At 37.6% G+C, this 16613-nt stretch overlaps 1 protein-coding gene across 1 annotated transcript in view; it reads right to left on the bottom strand.

Moving 5' to 3' along the window:
• The window catches only part of rbm17 (RNA binding motif protein 17), a 20577-nt gene extending 19734 nt beyond the window's left edge, over positions 1 to 843 (bottom strand). The window contains exons 1-2 of the mRNA XM_016458513.1: positions 748 to 843; positions 242 to 389 (exon numbers count right to left, since the gene is read on the bottom strand). Coding sequence (XP_016313999.1) covers positions 242 to 364 — 123 coding nt within the window. The 5' untranslated portion in view covers positions 365 to 389; positions 748 to 843. The remainder of the gene's footprint in view (positions 1 to 241; positions 390 to 747) is intronic.
• Between the last annotated feature and the right edge of the window lie 15770 nt (positions 844 to 16613).

Below are 16613 nucleotides of genomic sequence, written 5' to 3'. Positions count from 1 at the left end.
ATAGAGAGACACATTTTCAGCCAATTAAACATTTTAAATATAGTTAATGAAATAAAAATGGTCTTTTCCAACCAGGAAATCATTTTAAAATAAAAACATATAAATAAAATGAAATATTCCAGGTTTTACATGACAATGGGAACCTAGATACTTCTTATCTTTAGTTATGAATCTAAAGATCTGTAGTAATTTCCTGTGGACTGCATTATCATTTTCAGGCATGACATAAACATTGACCCACCTTTGCTTGTGTCAATGCAGCTTTCTTCACTTTCAACTGAGACTGAAGCAGTTTGAAGTTTTTAGACCACCCTTCTGTTTTAGTGTCGCTTGTTGCGACCCCCAAATCATCATATAAAGACATTTTTCCTCCTTCCCAACCAAAAACTCTGAAATACACACACACGAAACATACTTACATGAGCATGATTAAACCCACATGTTTAAACGTATTGAAAACATCGGTGTGTTATGCAACAAAAGCTAGCGTATTCAGAAAATAAGTAAATTTGGCGTGTGTGTACATTTTAAACATAAACACACAATCTAAATGAACCTGCAGCTATTTCCCTTACAAAAAAAATATAAACGATTGTTTTAACAGTAAAGAATGATTTATATATTTAGCATTCACTTCCATGCGGCTTACAACGATTATTGTACCATATAAATAGACTAAATGGCTATTGTCTAACCTTAAATCACTAATCCACTTTATCTGTCAAATATATAAAGTTAGATACACACCTTTAACGAAAATAACTCCTCTACTCGCTTTGCACTGTCGGTTAGCATAACATGCTACGAGTGTGATGTCGCGGACGAATGACATCACCACCTGTGGTCAAACGCACCACCGCGTCACGACGTTTTTATTAATTGTGTTTGATTTTATTGTTTTATGTATTGTGCAGAGCCTTCCATCGCAGTGAACAGAAAAATGTTGCGTCAAGGCAGTCTGCGGTGAAGTGGCTGTGGCGCAGTGGTGTTTCCACAATATTCATGTTAATGAATCTGCGGACATGTAAGTAAATAATGTTGGTAACACGTTAGTATAGAGACCAATTCTCACTATTAACTAGTTACTTATTAGCATGCATATTATTAACATATTAGCTGTTTATTAGTAGCCTACTTATAAAGCACATATTCTGCATGAGCATATTCTACAACCCGAATCCTGCCCAACACCTAAACCTAACAACTACCTTACTAACTATTAATAAGCAGCAAATTACGAGTTTATTGAGGCAATGTCGTAGTTACTGGTTTGTTAATAGCGTGAATTGGACCTTAAAATAAAGTGTGACCATAATGTTTTATTCTAGTCTTCATAAGGAAAAAAACAATTACATGGTCATGGACTATGGCGTAATACTTTCCACTTTGTTTAATTTTTAGACAGAATATAACGCAAAAACCATGACAACAACAACAGGTAGGCTGTATTATATTTTTATAGTATTGTATTAATTAATATAGTAATCTACATACTGTTACTAATTAATTATCAGTAGTTTAATTATTTATTTATTATTATTATTATTTAGCTTTTGTTTGCATTAATGCAGAATATAGTATCCTGCCAATGAAGCCTAAACTATATGATGTTTTTTATATGGCTTATTGCTGCCTTATTTTGTAAGGATCATCTTATCAAGAATGCCAACTGACTTTCATTATTTGAGATTACTTAAGATGTATTTACTATATTTGATCCACATGTTCAAGTGGGCATGAGCATAGATATATAAAAAATATCTTAACGGAAAAAAATTATTTCTTAGTTTCTGCATGTTTTAATGAGTGATATTGTTTCAAATCATGAAACGGGTGTTGCCTGACTTTGACACATATCTTCAGAACAAAACAAAACTATAACAACCTCATTTTTATATGGTCAAATGTAATTATTCTGACTGTTTGAGTTTGATTTAAATTAACCATTGGTCTTCCATAGTGGCATACATTTTTAGATCAGGATAACAACAGTTAAAACGACTAAATTAGAAGCATCACGATTACTAAATTGTGTCATCTGTTACAGAGACAACTGAACAGACATTTAGAAGTTCATTTTAAAATGCAAAGTATTCTAAATGAAAATAAAGAACACTGAAAAGCAAGAAGACAATTTGATCTTTTTCTGAGAATAAGTTTCCATCATCCTGTAAACACTTTTTAATCATAACAAAATGTACCTTTATGTATTATACATATGAGTATATGAGTAACATAAGACAGTAATATGAATATTTGGAATAACAATAAAAGAATCATAAAAAAATAACTAATAATGAATATACTGTATAAACGAATATGAAAAATAAGAAAAATATACCAGCATTGGACATTTGCATACACCAAGTATTTGGCTGCTTCAACTTTCAAGTTTATTTGCACTCTATTACATTGTGCCTCATTCCCAGATAGCAAAATTCCTGAGGCCCAGATCAGGCCCACACCTGACACTTTCATCTGGCCCACATACCGCATGGCATGGCACTTGGACAAGCCAAAAGAATGCCCAATGTCAGCCATAAATAAACCAAGTAAAGCAGAACTGGCCCAAACCTGGGCCACACTGATTTTAATTTTGGCCCAGATCCAACACCTAGCTCTGGCCCACATACTGTGAAGAATGATAGCACTTGCCCACATAGCAAACGATTCTAGGCCGAATGTGGCCTCAAGCTGGCACTGCTGGCCTCCTGTCGGCAATGTCATGTACTCTTTCAGCCAGAGCTGGGCCATGTGTGGCAATAATGGCACAGCGTGGATCACTGCAAACAATACGAGGGCCGATTGTTGGTGGGAGGGAGGAGTGTGGCCCAGATCAATTCAGTGATCATGTGGCCCAAATCAGGCTTGTGATCTGACAGCATATTATGTGACCCATGATAAACAAGATAAATAAAATATTACATGATAAAGGTTAAATGATCACAGAAATTTCAATGAAGTGTAGTATTGTTTCAATTTAATCTTTAAAATGGCAAGTCAAAACAGAATGAAAAGTTATCATTTCAAAATGAAGCAAATCAGTAAACTGCATTAAACTGCACTTAATTATAAATTATTATACAAATAATCTTATAATCCTTACATACAGAGAGAGAGAAATCATTTAACCATTATCATGCAATATTTTATCTATCTCGTTTACCATGGGGCACATAATTTTATTAATATGCTGTCATACACAATCATTCAATAAAATGATCATAAAAGTATTTTAATTTGATCAAAATCTTCGGTATCTGTGTGATGCTTTGTGAGAAAAACAGATCCAAATTCAGACCATTCATCGATATTTATCTCCTTCCTCTGTAGCTATAGTAACAATTTCAAAATTTGCCGTTTCAAGAAGTTTTACAAAATGTTTTACGGCAGTGATATTAAATGCTCATTGGCTCTCGCCGGTTTCGTCATAGATTGCGACATGCCGTGTTTCTGTGTTTGAAGGCGAGATGTGCACCTTCACGGAGTGGATCCGGATAGTATTTTCAGCGTTTAACTTAAATTATGCCCTGCTCCTCACACTAAACTATTATATTCCGCCTGAGAGGACTGCGACTGCAGCACATTGTTATTTGGACTAACGTTACTGTGGTACTGCTTTTTGACATTTCTGCAATAAATCAATTCTTGTTAATAACTTTACACTTGTCTGTCTGTTACGTTTCTCTTATAGACTGTATACTGTATAAATGTTTAGTGCACTTTTTAAATATTGTACATTTCATCATCTCTCCAAATATACAAACATATAAATATTGTATTAGTAACGTTACATGTTGCGTAATAATACGTACATATAAGATTTGATTGATTTGTTCTTTATTAAAAAAAAAAATAATGCAATATTTTTTTATTGTACAGTTACGTGATTTGTGGATTTTAAGGATGATTTTCTATTCAGTTAAATGTACTTTATTGGTATAGTATGTTTACATTATCAAAACATTTCACAAAATAATGGTATTACCGTAAAATAAATAAATATTAATATTCTGTATTGGGTCTGGACAATATAAGGCTCAGGTGTGGCTCAGTTTTGGGGCTTCTGGTTTACTTAAGGCTGAGAATCGGTACCAATGCTAAAACCTATTCAGACTCAGGCCAGTTATTGCCCATGTGTGGCCCTTGTCTTAAATCCAGATCTGGGCCACTCCAGGGCCGTCATTCTTTGCGGTATGTGGGCCGAGGGAAAAGGGTTTGTGTGGACCAGAGCTGGGTCAGAAAAAAATTGCTATGTGGGTGGGCGGTCCGCTCCTGTTTTCCAAATTTGGGCCACAAGCAAGCCAAAGGAAGACCCAATGTCAGCCATGAATAAACCAAATAAAGCAGAACGGGCCCAAATCTGGGCCATATTGATTTTAATTCTAGCCCAGACCAGGCCGAGATCCAACACCTTGCTCCGGCCCACATACTGTGAAGAATTATGGCACTTGGGTAGTCCGCTCCTGTTTGCCAAATTTGGGCCACAAGCAAGCCAAAAGAAGGCCCAATGTCAGCCATGAATAAACCAAATAAAGCAGAACTGACCCAAATCTGGGCCACATTGATTTTAATTCTGGCCCAGACCCAACACTTTTCTCTGGCCCACATAATGTGTAGACTGATGGAATTTGGGCCACAAGCAAGTCATAGGTAGGCCGCATGTCAGCCATGAATAAACCAAATAAAGCAGAACTGACCCAAATCTGGGCCACATTGATTTTAATTCTGGCCCAGACCCAACACTTTTCTCTGGCCCACATAATGTGTAGACTGATGGAATTTGGGCCACAAGCAAGTCATAGGTAGGCCGCATGTCAGCCATGAATAAACCAAATAAAGCAGAACGGGCCCAAATCTGGGCCATATTGATTTTAATTCTAGCCCAGACCCGGCCCAGATCCAACACCTTGCTGGACCACCTTGCTCCGGCCCACATACTGTTTAGAATGATGGCTTTTGGGTGGACCACTCCTGTTTGCCAGATTTGGGCCTCAAGTAAGCCTTAGCATTGCCGCATGTAAGCCAACCAAATAAACCAAAATTGGCCCTAATGTGGGCCACAGTTGATTTTTATTCTAATCCTGGTCTTCCCCACATTCCTCATGTGGCCCACATGCTGCATGGAATGGTAGCATTTTGGCAGTGGTTCACAAGCAGGCTACTGCACAGGCACATTTTAGCTAATAATGAATCAAATAAACCATAAATATACATTATCTGGACTCACATAACTGAGTTATGCATCAACAATACTCAACATATTGTAAAGAGAAATTTAAAAATGTCCTCCCTAAATGTTCAAATAAGTTCCAGAAATGTGTCCTACTTGGTAAAATCACCCCAACCCAAGTTTTGCACAAGCAGCAATTCAAATGTCACAGATAAATATTCAAAGACACATTCCAAGACTTTAAAAACAGTTCTTTACAAGTTTGAACCCAAATGCTTCTCACTCAGGCCCTGTCCACACGGAGACGCATTTAGCTGTATACGCATACATTTTCTATCGTATAGGCGTTTCGTCCACATGGATCCGGCGTTTTGGGAGAGTGAAACCGATATTTTTTGAAACCGGGTCCCAGAGTGGATAAATCTGAAAACACCGCCCTTGCGTTTTCGTGTGGACAGCGAATCCGTATATTTTCTGAAACGATGACGTCATCAGCCCACGTCTCGCCCCTAGTCAGACACCGCTACGTCATGTAACAGCAACAAAAACATGAACAAACACTGAACGATTGTCTTTTTATTAACTAACATTAACACAGGTTAATACATATTGTTCCATGTTTGTTTGTATACCACGCGCAAGGTTTATGCGCATAGTCAAAATCTTCTTCTCCGTTTTTAGTGTATCTCTGTGGCAGAATTACAGCACCACATACTGGTCTGGCATGTATACTACATCGTTTTGTGTCGGTTTTGTGGTTTCGTGTGGACGCAGATATTTCTTGAGATGAGGGGAAAAAAAAAGATCGGATAGGGAAAGCTCTGGCTACGTGTGAACGTAGCCTCAGACTCTAGTAGGGCTGCACGATTAATCGAATGCGATTGTCTTGCACATCTTGTCAGTAAAGCTGGTTCTGTGATTAGTAGTAAATCTCATAAAAATCGCAGACGATATAATCGTACAATTATGAAATCGAAGAAATCATTCACGATAATGACAGCTGTTTGCGTAGCTTCTCAGTGAACTATGGGTCTGTGTAGTAAATGCTGCTTCATCTGAAAGCACGTGAAAATACCACATTTAATAACATGTTTTTACTCCAAACTCACTTCATAACGAGATGATGTGGCTTCTTACACAGCATAAGCCATGCAACATATTTCATAGTATTCTAAAAAATGATAAAGACTCGATTAGCATTGATTATACTTTATTATAAGGAAAATTATAATAAGAAGAACTCAGATAAACCATATATTGCCGTAGTTGTGTGTTTATTAGTCACGTTGAATCAATGAAAGCATTTAAATCTTCTGTTTATTCAGCAACTGCTATAGGGATTTCCTGGGTTTCCTGGGTGTATTTGGACTTTCCGTGTGACAGCGCCCTCAGGCCTTCGGATGGAGATTTACTACTGATCACAGAACCGTGCTTCACTGAAATATACGCATGACAATCACAGTTTCTGTCTAATCGTGATTTTGATTTCATTTCGATTTATCATGCAGCCCTAGACTCTACCTAAACAGTAAGTCAAGTCAAGTCACCTTTATTTATTTATATAGCACTTTTAACAATATAGATTGTGTCAAAGCAGCTTTACAGTATTAAATAGGAAAATAGTGTGTCAATAATGCAAAAGGACAATAGTAAACACTCAATTTTCAGTTAAAGGCAGTTCATCATTGAATTCAGTGATGTCATCATCCAGCTCAATTCAGTTTAAATAGTATCTGTGCAATCAAGTTGACGATATCGCTGGAAAATAAGTGTCCCCAACTAAGCAAGCCAGAGGCGACAGCGGCAAGGAACCAAAACTCCATCGGTGACAGAATTGAGAAAAAAACCTTGGGAGAAACCAGGCTCAGTTGGGGGGCCAGTCTCCTCTGGCCAGACGAACTAGCAGGTTGTTCCAGCAAAGTCAGATTGTGCGGAGGACTCATCTGGTTCCTGTGGTCTTGTCCCGGTGGCCATGGATACGTACTGGATCCGGGTGACTGCAGTGACCATCTGATCTGGATACAGACTGGAACTGGTGGCTACGGTGACCTCGGAATAAGAAAGAAACAGACTAATATTAGCATAGATGCCTTTCTTCTATCGATGTAACAAGTACATTGGGTGTTATGGGAAGTGAATGTTTAATAGAGAGCCAGTGCAGTGTTGACAGAACCGGGCTAATATGGTCATACTTCCTGGTTCTAGTAAGAACGCTAGCTGCTGCATTTTGGACCAGCTGGTAAGTCTGTAAGGGTGCTTTCACACCTGGCCCATTGTTTCGGAACCTGGTGCGTTTCCCCCCTTAGCTCAGTTCGTTTGGGCATATGTGAACACAACAATCGTGCTCGGCTCCGCAAAAAAAAATCACACTTTCATTTTATAATGCCGTCTTATTGCTCTTCTTCCTAGTAGGTGCATTTAAAAAAAAAATTAATGATGAATCCTGCCGTGACAGCTACAGTGCCTTGCGAAAGTATTCATACCTCATTCATTTTTTCACATTTTATTATGTTGCTGCCTTATTTTAAACTGCTTTAAATTACATTTTTTCCACATCAATCTATACTCCATACACCATACTGACAAAGCAAAAACAGAATTGTCACAACTTCGTAAATTTATTAAAAATAAAAAAAAATGCAATTTCAAGTTTGCATAAACTAAATATAAACATAACTAAATATTTCGCTGAAGCACCTTTACAGTCTCAAGTCTTTTTTGTTTGATGCGACAAGATTTGATCATCATCATTTGGCAATTATCTGCCATTCTTCTCCTCACCTCTTCACCTCTCAAGCTCTGTCAGGTTGGATGGGAGCAAATGCACATTTTCAAGTTTCTCCAGAATTATTTGATTGGGTTCAAGCTCAGGCTCTGGCTGGGCCACTCGAGGCCATTCACAGAGTTGTCTATAAGCCACTCTTGCTGTGTGCTTAGGTTCATTGTCCTGTTGAAAGGTGAACCTTCTGCCCAGTCTGAGGTTCTGAATGCTCTGGACTGGGTTTTCATTAAGGCTAACTCAATATTTTGGTGCATTGAGCTTATCTTCTACTCTGACGAGTCCCTCGGTCCCTGCCACTGAAAAACAGCCCCACAGCATGAGGCTGCTACCAGCACACTTTACTTTTGAGGTGGTACTCTTCAGGTGATGAGCAATGTCTGGTTTCCTTCAAACATGATGCTTGGAATTGAGGTTCATCAGACCAGAGACTCTTGTTTCTCAGAAACAAGAGTTTGCTTGCTTACTGTGCCATATCTTTGCCAAAACTGGCCCAGATACGTTTGAGGATAACTGGGCCACATTTGTGGCATCATACCCTGCTGAAAAATCCAGCATAAACCAGCATGGATTCCAAGCTTGTCCATGCTGATTTATGCTGGTTAGTGCTGGTCCAGGCTGGTTTATGTTGGTAAAGTGCTGGTTTAGGCTGGTATAGTGCAGGTTTATGCTGGTTAGTTCTGGTATAGTGCTAGTTTAGGCTGGTTTATGCTGGTATAGTGCTGGTCCAGGCTGGTTTATGCTGGTTTAGACTGGTTTATGCTGGTATAGTGCTGGTTTATGCTGGTTAGTTCTGGTATAGTGCTGGTTTAGGCTGGGTTTTGCTGGTATAGTGCTGGTTTATGCTGGTATAGTGCTGGTTTAGACTGGTTTATGCTGGTATAGTGCTGGTTTATGCTGGTTAGTTCTGGTATAGTGCTGGTCCAGGCTGATTGATGCTGGTATAGTGCTGGTCCAGGCTAGTTTATGCTGATATAGTGCTGGTCCAGGCTGGTTTATGCTGGTATAGTGCTGGTCTAACTGGTGGACAAGCATATCCAAGCATGCTGTTCTCAAGCAAAATGGAGCTGGTGATGCTGGTTCACCAGCATAGGCTTTGTAGGGTTGAGTGTCAGTAGGCCAGCTGTCAGTAAAAATCAGTTAAAAAGAGCTTGTGTACATTGGATAACAGGGGTTATGAGAAGAGCTCTTTTAATGGGATAGTTAATAACAACTTCATACTGGTTTATGCTGGTATAGTGCTGGTTTATGCTGGTTAGTGCTGTTATAGTGCTGGTCCAGGCTGATTGATGCTGGTCCAGACTGGTTTATGCTGGTATAGTGCTGGTTTAGCTGGTGGACAAGCATATCCAAGCATGCTGTTCTCAAGAAAAATGGAGCTGGTGATGCTGGATCACCAGCATGGGCTTTGTAGGGTTGAGTGTCAGTAGGCCAGCTGTCAGTTAAAATCAGTTAAAAAGAGCTTGTGTACATTGGATAACAGGGGTTATGAGAAGAGCTCTTTTAATGGGATAGTTAATAACAACTTCATAATGATAGTTCAAAACTGAAAGTTGTTATTTTTAAAGACTTTCATACTTATCTGTGAAGTAAGTCACATATGTCCAAATCCAGCTGTCAGTCACTGCTTTTAAAAAGTGCACATAGTAAAAGGTATGTCAGTGCAGTCAGGATCAGGAAATATTATTGAAAATAATGATAGCGTGCACTTTTAACAATTGCTGAAACAGAGTTAATTCAATCAAACAAGTGCTCAACTAAATGAAACACTAATCACCATAATGGTAACAGACTTTAGCAATCTTTGTGTATGTACCATATGAAAGAAATAAAGCCAAACTGGATTGCAATAAGTGAATATGGTAATTCTTTTGTACACTGGATAACAGGGGTTATGAGAAGAGCTCTTTCAATTGGACAGTTAATAACTTCATAATGAAAGTTCAAAACTGAAAGTTGATGTTTTAAAAGACTTTCATAGTTATCTAGGAAGTCACATATGCCCAAATCCAGCTTTCAGTCACTCATTTCAAAAAGTGCACATAGTAAAAGGTATAAATGAAATATTATTGAAAATAATGATAGCGTGCACTTTTAACAATTGCTGAAACAAAGTTAATTCAACCAAAGTCAATGGCCAAGTGCTCAACTAAAGGGAACACTAATTGCAATAATGGTAACATACTTTGACAATCTTTGTGATTGTACCATATGAAATAAATAAATCCAAACTGGTTTGCAGTAAGTGAATATGGTAATTCTGTTTTTGCAGTTGTCTAATCATCACTTTTTCTGTTCTTGCCATTCCTCTTATCCTAAGTGATTCTGCGTGTTAACTGCAGGTGTCATCACTAATGCTCAGTCATCATTGTAGACTGAATCTACTTTATTTCACTAACTACAACACTGCTTCAGTGTTACTTTTATTCTCTATAGATCAGGATCATATGAAAACTGAGCAGTGTTTGTTTAACACTGGGGATTTTACAGTGTAAACATGTAACCAGCAACATGCTTTTCAACGTGCTTTTCTTTATTAAATAATTTATTAAAATATATTTGGAAAATTGTCTTGGTCTTTAGCTACAAACACTAACCAATTTCAAAAGAAATGTGATATGTAACACATACACAAGTTTTGTTGTGGACATGCTGGGACCATACCAGCACCCAAAAGACAACAAATGCTGGTCCACCAGCACACCAGCTCACCAGCATCCCATGCTGGTCCCAGCATGCAAAACATACCTTATGCTGCTGACCAGCTATGCCGGCCACTTTAGGCTCACAGCCACATTAGGCAGTGATTACTGTGCCATATCTTTGCCAAAACTGGCCGAGATACATTTTAGGATAACTGGGCCACATTTGTGGCATCATTTTCGGGCCACTTTAGGCTCACAGCCACATTAGCCAGTGCTTACTGTGCCATATCTTTGCCAAAACTGGCTCAGATACGTTTTAGGATAACTGGGCCACATTTGTGGCATCATATGCAGGCCACTTTAGGCTCACAGCCACATTAGCCAGTGCTTACTCTGCCATATTTTTTTTTACCAAAACTGGCCCAGATATGTTTTAATATACCTGGGCTACATTTGCTGAAGCATATGTGGACCACATTTGGTTTACACCCTGATTAGCCTTCGTCGATTGTGCCACATTTTTGCCAAAGGTGGCCCACATTTGGTTGGCACTATTTGGGCCATATTCACTGTTTACCACATGGGCCACTTTAGGGTCACATTCAGATTACACATTGCTGTGAACACCGCATCTTTGCCTTCATTGGCCCACATGTGATATGATACATTTGGCCCATTTTTGCTATTTTACATATGGGCCACTTCAGGCTTACATCCATTTTGTCTGAACCATAAGAAGGCCAGCAGTGCCGTATCATTGTCTTAAGTGGCCCACATCCGCATGCTATCTGGGTTTCCTCCTGACGCTGGGATCTATCTGAAATCTGTACAGAGATGCAAATGAGCAGATGTATACTGTATATATAAAAAAAACCTTGCTACGTGCACTGCGTTGGGCTAACCTAGACTTGTCATAGCACTTGCATTTTATTGGTCTTTTGTTGGTTTTAATTGCTTGTATTGTCCTCATTTGTAAGTCGTTTAGGATAAAAGCGTCTGCTAAATGACTAAATGTAAATGTAAATGTATACTGTATCCAGTGTAGACAGCATCAGTGATTATTATGGGCTCTGTCAATCATATGCAAGTGTATTTGCCTCTGTGATGTCACAGATCCCCCAATATCAAAACAACAAAATATTTTTGGAGCTTGATTAAAAAAATTATTTGTTTATAATGAGGACGTGTTAGGAAACTTGCAGGATGGTTTAATGGTACAAAGACCTCTTATGTGTTGAAAAAATCAAGGTTTGATTTCAAATGCCATGACCCCTTTAAGCCCAGAGTTGGGAGCATGTCAATAAGAAAATGGTAACACATTTTAAGGACAAATTCTCACTATTAACTAGTTGCTTATTAGCATGTGTATTATTAGCACATTGGCTGTTTATTATTACTTATAAAGGACATATTAGTGCCTTATTCTGCATGAGCATATTTTAGATCCTTTTGTAAAATTACGACAGAATGTATAACAATTAATTTGTTTGCCAATTATTTGTTCATCGTAGAAGCAGAGTTTAAAAATATTGCTGGCTTGTACATCACCATCTTGCTTTGACTTAAACGCACTTGATGTCGAACGCACCATATTATTTGAAATAACTAGTAACAGTAGTTTTTTGGATACTTTTTCACTCAAGATTATAACTTTTAATTGAGTAATTATTTTAACTTGAGTAATGTTTTTAGATACTACCACCTCTGAGTACATTCATTCAATCCCATAATGCACTGTAATAATGCTCAACAGTTGGAGAATATTCATGTCCTTTGCGAACAGCATGAAAAATCAATCTGGAAATTTTAAGGTTAGTTACCTGGTTCAATATATAAAAGAGCCTATGAATTCTGGGAAGAAAAGGAGAGCAGGATTTTGGCAGTAAATGACTGTGCATGATACAAATCAAATCACAGCCTTAGCTTTTTTATATAGTTATTAAAAGGCAAGCGCAAACTATGCAAAAACACTCCGTGTCCAAAATCGCTGGCTCATTTTTATTTACCACTTTTATGGAGAGAATATGGCCTAAGTGATGGTTAATTAAGTTAAGGAGCAGTGTTGGGCAAGTTACTCTGAAAATGTAATCAAATTACTGATTACTCCTTTTAAAAGTAATCACGTTACTGTTCTGATTACTTTATTTCAAAAGTAATTAGTAATTAGTTACATTACTAGTTACGTTACTTTTTTCTCCATGAAATTTATGAAATCCCAGCATACACATTCCCGATAAATATTTATTATTAAAGCATCAACATTCACAAAACAGTTATTTTTAACTAAAGCAAGCGGCTGCTGCATGCATGGTTTTGACATGGCAGCAAAATTGAATGCCAGCAAAGAGCGCTGCATTTATAATCTCTAAAAGACATCTCAGTTAATCGCAATCTCACAAATCTCTGTTATAACACAATAAATATATGCATAATGAATCTTTCATAATGTCTACAATTCGTGTGTTATAATGAGAGGATTCGTGAGCACGCACATTTCAGCACTGCATTGCTCAACACTGCAAACAACATGTGTTATAGCCAAATAGAAACTCTGCTTGCACCTGTTAATCGTTTATATTTTATATTATTTCATGTTGCTTTTGTGCAATAGATGAATAACAATTTATTTGTTTTAGATATTTTATGTTTAGATATTTCTATTTTGCAATCTCTAGATTCTAAAACACTGCATTCTGTCAGCAATGTAACGCGGCAGTAACGTATAGAGACCTCGGCTTGTAACTATACTCTAATTACTATTTTAAAAATTATAATGCGTTAAATTACTCCGTTACTAAGTAATGCGTTACTGCCCAACACTGTTAAGGAGCGATTTCGGACAGAGCTTTTGCTTATTTTTTGTCCAATAAGCGTTGAGGATTCTCTCTCTTTTTTGCATGTATTTGCATACTGAATTGTGATTAGTCCTTTCTTTCTGGCATCTGTTTCACTATCTAGTCTTACATTGAACATAATAGAGAAAACACATGCGCTCAGCGTCACGACACCCACATGACTTGGCAGATGTGGTGTAGGCTTTCATTTACAGTATATAGAACGTAGCCTACGTTTAAAACATATAGGCTACTTATATGGCGTTATTTTAATGACAAATGTCGAGAGCGCATTATTGTAGCGCGAAAGCACATTAAAGGTGGGGTAAGCGATTTTTCAAAAACACTTTAGAAAACGATTCGGGCCGAATAGCAAAACAAACTTGTAGCCAATCAGCAGTAAGGGGCGTAACTACTCAGGATGTACACAACAGCTAAAGACTGTCTAGTACACTGGACGCGACAAAGCGACCTTTGAAAATCATTTGAAATTTGTGTCAATACGTCATGAATGGAATGCAGCAGCAGTTTTGCTTTGTTTCACAGAACTAATCCGTTGCCTGGGTTGCGTACGTATGTGTGGGGTGGAGCTATCAAAATAGGGGCGAGACACTTTTGGGGTAGGGGCGTGTTTGTTTTGGTGATTTTAAATGTCAACATTGGCTACCAGAAATCGCTTACCCCACCTTTAATATAATGCGCGAGCGGCAATCTCTCCGCTCGCGCGCAGATTTCTTTTGCTCTCGCACAAAACTGGACGCGCGCGCTCAGATACACGCTGCTCTCGCCCGGCTCATGCACTATAGATATTAATTATTTTCGCACCTGAATTAAACGTTGTCAAAAGTTATCATTATGCAATTTTAAAAAGTAGTCTCAAAACAGATTTGTGCAGGGCCTTTCCTTGATTTTTTTATTGTTGTATTTTTGTTTTAAAATAAACTGGTTATTGTAGCTATCTAAAAACACTCAATGTTATGTCATAATATGTCAGATACCTCAACTGAATTTAAAATCATTGCAATAAATTCTCAGTTGGTATGATGACAATAATAAGTAACAACTCATCAAATCAACATCAAATGCAAAAATATATGTAAATGATGCAAGATATAATACAATAAATGTTCTAATAGCATCGCTGTTTGAACATTTATTGGGATTTTTTTTTTTTTTAATCCAGTGTTTTCAGTTCTGAATTTTATTTTTTTCAGATTTTTTTTTTCATGAAAATCCACTTAATATTAGCTACACATGCAATGGCACTCTCCTCTAAAACAGTGAATATACAGTTATATGACAGTTACATGTAATTACATTGTCTGCAAATGCATTAAACCCATGGAACAGAATGTAGTAATGTTATGGCAAATATGAAAAATTCATTATAGTGTTATATTTGGTCTCCAAATCGTAAGTATCGGTTAAGGGAATAGTGCATCTGACCCATATCTAAATAGTTCTGTCTTAAATCAGAAGATTTAAGATGAAAGATTCAGGTGCGAAAAGAATTAATATCTATAGTGCATGAGCACAGAGAGATTTGAGAGTGTACAGGACACAGTTTGAGTGAGAGGAGAGACACGTTTTAAGTGCAAGTTTTGTGCAAGAGCAAAAGAAATCTGAGAGATTCGCGCTCGCGCAATATATTAATGTGCTTTCGCTCTACAATAATGCGCTCTCGACATTTGTCATTAAAATAACGCCATAACTTACCCTTAACTGTAGTTTACAAGTCCATTTGAAGCATACGTGCCCTGTAAGCATTTTCTTGAGGAACTGCATAGATATTCATTCATTCATCAGGCTGTCAGGAAGCTGAACTCCCTCCCGACCTTGCCCCCCCTCCCCTCTTTTGCCCCATGCACCACTGAACTCTGAACCCCAGACCCCCCCACATCCCCAGGTCCTTCCACTCCCCCCCTCCCACTAACACACTGGGACCTGCAACAGTCACTTTGTGCAACATTGGTCTGCTCACTACGTCATTCAGCATTGAACTGACCTCATTCAACTACCTCTTCTGACAGTTTAAATAAAGAACTCTCTGAGCTTTTTGTCACTTTAATCAGTTTGAATAAGCTCTTTTACACTACAATCATTATATCTGCACTGTTTGTTTACTTCACTGGTTTGCATTCTATCTGCCATGCCTTGTGCTGCTTTATTTATTTTTTTACATGACATTGTATATTTGTATTTTATATTTAATCTGTATCTGTATTTATGTTCTACTGTTAGTGTTAGCACCAATGGTCTGAGAGTAACGCAATTTCAATTCTCTGTATGTATGTGCTGTACATGTGGAAGAATTGACAATAAAGCAGACTTGACTGGACTTGACTATTCCCTGCACGCAGCTCGCACGGACTCGCCCCAAAGTGAAAGTGAAAGAAAACGTGACGTTTCAACTAAAACACGTACCAATGTGGTACCTCTCTGCTAGTCGCTGTTATTTCACATACATTCATGAGGATTTACCCTTCGGCGTTCCCTCTGAATTCTTCGTGACAAGTGGACATGCATATGCTCGTTAAATTGATTTTCATAACGGCGGCATATATGCATAATATTGCCAGAGCAAGCGGTAAGTTTGGATCAACATTACCTAAAAATACAGATTTACATGTTGAGCAAACCTGAACAGCGTTATTGCATATTGCATATATTATGTTGAGGTTCAGCGTTTCTAGCCTACTTAACTGTGGATTCTGCTATTAATAAATTGAATAGCTTGGCTAAAGCACGTTCTCCATGAGGGCCTTCAAGTAAAAAATAAAGAAATAAATAAACAAACCGAAACCACGTCTTGGAAAAAGAAACTAGTAAAGGAACTTTAGCTTGAATATGGAATATGAAATAGCCTAGTGAAACCCCGTTCATGTGACAGTCCCTAGAATATGGAAATAATAATTATATTATTTGCAACTTGCTTATATATTTATTTATTTGTCTATTTATTTGTTTGTTTGTCTTTGTTTGTTTAAATACCGAATTTTTTTTATGCTTGTAGAAAAATGGACAATGCCGTTGGTGTAAATGCAGGAATTGAACATTGCTGAATTTGAGCCATTAAAACAATCAGCAATTGTTTACATTTGAATTTATTACTAAAAAAAAAATCGATTTAAACAAGCATTGGAGGAAAGATGGTGAAATACAACATTTTATACATACATATA

Source organism: Sinocyclocheilus anshuiensis, unplaced genomic scaffold (assembly GCF_001515605.1).
Source record: "Sinocyclocheilus anshuiensis isolate Anshui unplaced genomic scaffold, SAMN03320099.WGS_v1.1 scaffold719, whole genome shotgun sequence".
In the NCBI taxonomy this organism is placed as follows: Eukaryota; Metazoa; Chordata; class Actinopteri; order Cypriniformes; family Cyprinidae; genus Sinocyclocheilus; species Sinocyclocheilus anshuiensis.
Note: the sequence above shows the minus strand (reverse complement) of the source record. Positions and strands in the feature narration are given on the sequence as shown.